Below are 7,992 nucleotides of genomic sequence, written 5' to 3' on the forward strand. Positions count from 1 at the left end.
ACACCAGGTCATTCTTTTCCACACCCCTCTGGTCACTATTTCCCACACTCCCCTTCTGTTCAGACAACACACTACCATTCCCACAATTCCCCCTGTTCACTTCTTACCAATAATCCCAGTCATTTCCATTTGCCCTGCAAACCCTACCAATCCCGTCCCTCTGATTATCATTTTATGAACACCCGATAGACTATGACAGAACACTAACGGTCCCACAATCCCCTCTGTTCTTCATCCTGGTCACTCTCGTCCATTTAACAAACCCTCCAAAACCAGCCTTTCCAAGATCACCCTAAACACAAATACGGTGGATACGATTCCATATAACATCCCTTTCCCTTCCGACTCTGTAGGATGCTCGGACACACAAACCTTACCCTTTCCGACACCCACAATTTTCCCCAATGTAGAAATCGATGGTCAAATAAAACTGTGTGCTTGGCATTTCCCAACCCGAGGGTCAAGCAGAGTCAGGCAATTCACTTGAATCACCCAAACCTGATGGCCCTTCCTTTTGCCTGCCGGGATAAAAGGCGGAGGAAGCAAGCACAGTACGAACAAGGCGCACAACAGCACGACGAGGTGGCTATCATGTGGCAGTTCAAAAGAAGGAGAAAGGAGGCAGGAATCGAGAGGGTGCCGAGGAGAAAAATGGCCTTGCCTGAGGAACCTTTGTGAAAGAGTGTCCTAAGACCACGAACAATTGCACGAGTGTCCTGCAGCAGATGTCAATGGTACACATGGCGACCCTATGCCAATAGACAGGAGAGGGAAGTTCCCGCGCCCGTGGTACCGGCCTTGACTCCAAAGAAGCCAACATCCAAGCGGTTCATCACAGCTGGTGAGTCGAGGGGAGAGCTGATAAGAAACGGGCTATGCTAAGTGAGAATCGCAAAGTGGCAGATCAAAGCTGATGAACTTTGAATCAACTGTTAAAAAAAGTGTGAAGGGGAGACCAGCTACAGAGGGAAAGCAGCACCATGTGGGTGCCAACTCAAGAGTCTCTGGTCGAGCCCCATATGTGAGAAACTACAAGTACCAGAAGGCCATAGGAGGGCAAGTGAAATAGGTCAAAGTGTTCATACAGAGGGTCAAGCAAAACCCCTGTACAATCGAAAGACTGATCTACTAACACTGTGAAAGAAAGGGAAGTGAATCCTGCAGTGAACATTGAGAAACCAAGGGAATTGAATCATGTTAAAGTCAGGAGGGGGTCTGAGCCCGATCCAGGGGTGAAGCCATCACCCAAGAAGATAAGAGGGGTCTGAGCCCGATCGAGGGAGTTTTGGGGGGGGCAGGGGGCAAAGCCATCACCCAAAGTTAAATGATAAAGGAATTGTGATATATATTGGAAATACGATACGTGAAGGGTCAACGCCCAGGAGAGGGAGCCCCAGGGGTGAAAGCATCACCCTACAGAAAGTGTGATAAACAATTGAGAAGGGTCAGCGCGCACAAGAGGGGGACTCGGGGATGAACCAGTCACCCAGTGAACCTTGGAAAAGTACTTTCATTTGTTAAAAGAACTTTTGTTTTGTTGTTTGAACACGTCTGGTCTTCAAAGGCAAGACACTTTCAAGTGTAATAAGACTTGGCCATAGACGGCCCTGATAACTGAAAGCTTGAGGGTTAAAAGCTGAACTATAATCTCGTGCTAGAAAAGCGAGAGAGTGTGTTCCAAAAGCTGCCATTAGAATTGCTGTTTCATGCTGGAGAAGCCCGGGACTGTACTGTGCTCCAAGCTCTCATTTTACCAAGTGACCAAAATGTGGGGAAGGGAGACCTAAGCTACTGCATACCGACATATTATTTGAGAACACTTCTTCCTTTTCTTGAGAACTATCCCACACCCCCTGTTGTATTAGTTGTGAGGTTTTGTCAATAGGTTGCTTAGTATAGGCCCTTTTTATTTTGGCACGACCCCACTAGGACTGCCTTATTTTTCTTTTGATGGTCGACGCTTCCTCCCATTTTAGATTTAGATTAGGTGTTTCTCAAACCTGTATACAGCATTCATTGTTCAATAAACATCCTTGAATTGTGATCACTTGTGTGCCTTAATTGTTGTCACCACGAGTTCCTCACATAGGTCACTAACAGTAGTCGGGATATGTCCAATCTGTTTCAATTGTCCACATATATCCTGGCTAACAAATATGTAATCAACTCAATAGACAACTTTCCCATTGGTCCAAGTATTTTCTTGGTTTTTTTTTATACCTATAAGGTTTAGATAGGATAATCCCCAAGTTTGAAACAATTCTTGCCATTTTATTCCATTGAATATAGGAGGAGCTGCATTTCCCCTACCTCTACCCAATTCTATAGGTGCGATCACATCAAATTTACCACAATTCTTTCCATTCCTCGACTATATTAAAGGCAATGTCACAGTAGGAATTAAGATCTCCTACCACCATAATTTCAGAATTGGGAGACTCCCCTATCCAACCTTCAATGGTATCAAAGATCCCTTTGGCCGCTAACTCTATATAGGTCCCCCAGGATGTGAATACACATTAATCAGCAAGAATTCCTCAAGCTTTTCTACATTTCCAATAATTGCATACAGCAGAAAAGGTGAAATCCGAAACGTATCGTGCTCCTTAACCACCAGAGGGCCCTTTGCTCCAATACAGTGCCCGCCAAACAGGCGTCCTACTCCTTTAATAACTCCGGTTTCACAAGTACATTGTAGCCATTTCTCAAAATAGTTCCACTTACCCAGGTCTCCTGAAATGCAAAGACGTCAGTTATCTATGACTTGCTTACCATCAGTATGTAAAAAGGAGCAGAACCTTGGTAGTGATAACTACAGGTGCATAACCTTCCCCGTTTCTTATGAAAATATGTGCTATCCGGATCCACATATCCCTACTCAATTTGCTCCCTTGTTGTACTGTGGTCATTCTATGCTGCCCACTATAGCTCGGCCATAAGTTACAAATCGAGTTACCCAAGACTTTATTACAAGTAACAATTTTGTGGCTCTTCCTCAATAAATACTTCTGAATGTGCCCTAATAAGCTCAACATTAATGGCTGAGACACTGGACAATCACCCAATTGTCCCGACTACCATATTCAGGCAGTATTACGGTTTCAATGTCCGTCGATGTTATACCTCGGAGTTGTGGAACAGTATGTAGAAATGTTAATATCCAATTCCAATTTAGGTAGAGGCACTTCTCAGATGTGATAATCTTCATTGTTAATGTTTGAGAACATTACCTTCACCTTCCTCATGTCCAGGCGTATCTAATTCATTATTGATATTACACACAGCTAATATTTCCATTTCACTATAATAAATCATTTTTACCCTGGAGGGCAGTGATTCGGTCATCTTATTTGTAGTTATATTTACATAACTCACTTGTCTTCCCGATGTTACTTCTCTAACTGGTCATGTGGGTGGGACAAAGACTGATACGCAAAAGGATATTTCCCATCTGTGAAAGGTAGAGTGAGCAAAAAGCGTGTGCTGCAAACTCATCTCAGAACAAGTTATCATGCCATGTTCTTTCTGGAGAGGAGAGCCTGCTACCTTTTTTTAAATTACTTCTCTAAATGGTGCATCTACTGTATGTATCTCTGGTATTATAAAATTCCCATTATTCTTCTATGTGACCTTCAAACATTTATCCATCGGTCTCACCTCCCCCCTTATTATCTGGCATCTGCCTTTTTTTACATCATTGGATACAATCCTTAAATCAAACCTATTGCCTTTAGTTACACATAAAACCTTCTTTTGCTTCTCAGCCTGCACAGTTCCTTTTGTGGGGGGGGGTTCAAATTAACAGTGGTACCAGGTTTACACTTATTTCTTGCCCATTTGTTAGTTACGCTTCTGACGGGAGCACTTTCTGCTCCCATACGAAGAATTTTCCTCACCTACAGTTAAAGATCAGGTTCTGTAAACTGCCACCAGATATTAGTTCCTCGCTTTCCATAATTTCATGCACATCCCCCCTAAATCATCCTCTGCTAAAGCTGTACATAGATCACTAAAAGGGTCTGCATATTGACTTTCATTAGCCTCGTTATCCACCCTCCGATTATCTACATATTGACTGCTATGCAGCACAATACCAACAATTTTAGCCACTACCATATTCAGTTCATGATGTTCCTGCATAAGGGAGGAGCAAAGCCAAAATACTGCATCAAAGTCTCTACAATAGCCTCCAAGGGGTTTACTCTATTCATTGTCCCTTCCTGTATGGTTTCTGAAACTTCCCATGGATTATTCTCATCACTAAGAGCTGAGGCATCCTGTATCAGTTTTTCCAAATCTGGCGTTCTGATAGATTAGCTACAACAACGTTGTCCCCATTATCCAAAACCTCCATATCCAATGCATTCACAGGCTCTAATGGAATCCCTCAAGATTGCCATCTAAATTCCCTACACAAGTTAAGCAGTGAATTATTATCCACCATGGAGCCATTTCTTAAGGTTATTGCCTCTCCATCATTCAAAGTCTCTTCTTTCATTTACCAGCGGTGCAAACAATCATCTATTTTTAGTTTGTTCCATTATAGGTTTCTTTTTTCCTTCCTTACATAAACCCACTATATTTGGTCTACCAAGTTCCATTAACCCTTTTCTTACTTTGAGCACATATCGACCAAGAAGGAGAACTTGTGGAAGCCACACATCAGTTTCTCTTCTTTCGTTTTATGAGCGATGTTTGGGACCCATTGTTTATGGCTAACAATACCAACTGAAGTAGGGTCAATCCTTCAGAGTTACTACTAATAGTAAATCCCAGTAACGATGGGAGGCAAATAGTCACAATTTGGTTAACTCACATGTGCCTCGCTCCTCGGTTAGCCTTCACTTCCCTTTTACGCTAATTTCAGGTTTTATGGGAAGTGATCCCCAGCATAAGTAAACACGAGCCAAGCACCGAGCTCAGAGACTGGGCTAACGGATATCAGAAACACTAAGCCGAGCAAAGTTAGAGTGAGGAATGCAGAAATCACAAGCTGCCTCGTATTAGCAGGAAAAGGCTGACAGTCACTGCCTGTCACCAAATTCCCCTTCGGTATAGATTTCTAATGAAGTCTACATGCTTCTCAAAAGGACTACGCTAATCTTACAATATGTGCACTATTTTCATGGGCTTGGCACTCCTCTCTTATAACATTATAAATTGATATAATGCACACTGATGTGGTGCACATTTTGTGCTTATCACAACATATCCGGCTCTCTTGCCAGAGGCGGGGTTACAGGAATCTCCCAAGATGCCGTCAGCCACTTACAACAAAAACACTGCCCAGTTGCCTTCTGTCACACTGGAGAACAAATCATCAGTCTTAGTCGATACCAGGTTCACCAGATCCTCCCTTCGGCGCATCCGCCCAAGAGCATACCACTCCCGCCCGCCTAGCAATACATCAACCGAAACCGGTCCAGGGTACCTGGGATTGAAGTCCTGAAACAGCCCCCTGAGGTTCATCTTCTCAGCTCCCTACGGTCCCTACTCGGCCGGGCATCCCGTGTCCCACTTCCGGTTCTGTGTGACCGGCAGTGTTACACTCAAATCGCTCCCTGGCAGCCGCCGTCTCCGCGCTCGCCGTTCCGTACCGTGTCATAGCCGGCGGCACGAACGCAGCAGAGTTCTCAAACTGGATCTACTTTCAAATGCCTCCAAAATTGTTGAGTTCTGTGGTTATTTTCAGTGGATTTTATGTCGGACTAGCCAACCTTGAAAAACCGTTGACGAAATAGTGAATTATACGAGCACATTCATTCATGTCCAACCACCCTTCTTTCGAGCAAGACTCCCGATTTTCACTGAAAAAAAAATCATGAATGTTTACCCTCAGGCCAGGGTGATTCCAATTGTTGGATAATATTATGCTGTGAACCGCTGTGAACTGGACGCTATACATTTCGCAGAACTGTTATGCTTTATTAACGGGCCAGTACAATCACTTTTCAGCAGAATAAGCATGACAATCCTAGCCCTTTTAATGGCACGGTGCCAAAACCTAACTGGCGATCTGTCAGCTTCAGGCTGGTAATGTTGATTTACAGCATTGGGCAATCTGCCTAATAAAGGCGCCGAGCAATAAAACAAATGGGAGCCTGTAATGTGCGTCTTCTTTCTCTTTGTTTGTCTATAACAATATGAGCCCCATGTGTGCAGCAGTGGCATATCCTCTTTGTTGTAGATCCTAGATTCTGAGGTAGCCCAAACATTTTTTTTCTGTAATGGGGGGAGGGAACCATTTGTTTCAGTGACATTTGTTTGTTATGAAATAGGAGGCGTGTGGTGTGTGACCTTCCCAAGTGGGGTGCCCCTTTAAGGGAATGTGTCCAGCCCATGTGTATTGCCCTTTTAACATGGGCCATGAAAAGGAGCCCCTGCAGGCACTTGCATCAGAACATCTGCAGACTCCCAAAGAGGAATGTTTGGGTCAATCTCTCATTTAGGGCTGCAGGCCCACAACGTGTGAGCACGGGTCTGCAGGCTATGATGCTGTGGGACCCTCGAGCCTGCAAGGTGGCAAAGGTCTGCCTGGTCATGGTCCGCCCTGCCCCTGCTTAAGACTGGGTTTTCCCCGGCAAACCCCTGAGGCACTAGGCCTCTAACGTGCTGAGGAACCATAACACCCCTGGGGCCTGCTGGATGCCCATTACAGGCCGGCATTTTACACTGTACAATGCAGCTTGTTATACACAATTAACTAACGGCTAAAAAAGCCAAACACACGCCGCAACCTTAACATGCTCGTAAGTATCAATGTTCATGTGAATTTTGGCATTCATTCTGGTCTTGGTGTCATAAACAAATGTGCACCATTTGCTGGTAGCTTGCCACTTGTTTACAAAAGCATTGTGATAGAATTGCACTTAGATAGAATTGTGAACATTAGCCTGTGTCGCGTCTGGATAGAATTGAGAATGCTAGCATGTCCACAGTTGGATAGAATTGTAAAGGTTGACATGTCCACCCTTGGATAGAATTGTGAACATCAGCCTGTGTCGCATATAGATAGGATTTTGACTGAAGAATAGCATGCCCGCGCCTAGATGAAACTTGAATGTTAGCAAGTGCCACACTTAGAGCTGTGAACACCAGCCTGCACCGCATCTAGATAGGGCTGTGAATGTTGACATGCCCACACCTAGATAGAATCCTGAACATTGGCCTGCGCCGCATCTAGATAGGATTGTGAAGGCCAACAAGTGTCACACTTAGACAATACTGTGAATGTTAGCATGCTAAAGGTCAGGTAACCCACTAACCAATACAACCTCAAACTCTGCATACTTATCTCACTCAAAAACTCACACAACTATCTCACGCACCACAAGCCGCACGCACTTCACAACACTGCAACAACACATAAGCCGGAGCAACAGCACACGTGGACTGACACCGATCCAATACCTGCACCAAAGCTCAACATCTGGTGTATACCGAGTTGAAGTTGCCAACAGAACACCACTCCTCTCACTATCCTACTCCCTCTTCACCTTACTAACCCATCCCCCCTTATCGTTTACAGATCCGCCAGAGCGCCTGGGGACCAATTCCGTTGGTGACGGTGCACGGTACAAATACCTTTAACATTTAATATAAACATCAATTGCGGAACTCGGCGTTATCCCCGCCTCTTCTCTAACATGTGGGGCGCAGTCCACGAACAGGAGTGCAATAGAAAGGAGACTCAGGTCATTGATAATATTAACTATAACAATAGAAATGAGACATGCCATCTCCCCCTCATAACTAGCTGGGGTTTCTTAGTTCATTTTCCCTATCCATCTGGACGGTTTGCATATAGTTCTCTGCGACGGACTGCGCACAGGTGGGGGCGCATGCACACTGTCGGCATCACTGTCGCTGTCATCAGCGTCTCTGTTCTCCTCTCTGTAATCGAAGCCTATGTCGGAAGGTTCTGAAGAGGGAAAATCGAGATCAAACTCCTGCCCCTCACCCCAGGCACATCGACAGACAGAACAGCAGGAA

At 44.7% G+C, this 7,992-nt stretch overlaps 1 protein-coding gene across 1 annotated transcript in view; it reads right to left on the bottom strand.

Annotated features, from left to right (window-relative positions):
• Positions 1 to 5,673, bottom strand: part of TMEM185A (transmembrane protein 185A) — a 120,725-nt gene extending 115,052 nt beyond the window's left edge. Inside the window, exon 1 of the mRNA XM_069612758.1 lies at positions 5,432 to 5,673. Within this exon, the coding sequence (XP_069468859.1) occupies positions 5,432 to 5,469 (38 nt within the window). The 5' untranslated portion in view covers positions 5,470 to 5,673. The remainder of the gene's footprint in view (positions 1 to 5,431) is intronic.
• Between the last annotated feature and the right edge of the window lie 2,319 nt (positions 5,674 to 7,992).

Source organism: Ambystoma mexicanum, chromosome 5p (genome assembly GCF_040938575.1).
Source record: "Ambystoma mexicanum isolate Mex_15411 chromosome 5p, UKY_AmexF1_1, whole genome shotgun sequence".
Taxonomy (NCBI): domain Eukaryota; kingdom Metazoa; phylum Chordata; class Amphibia; order Caudata; family Ambystomatidae; genus Ambystoma; species Ambystoma mexicanum.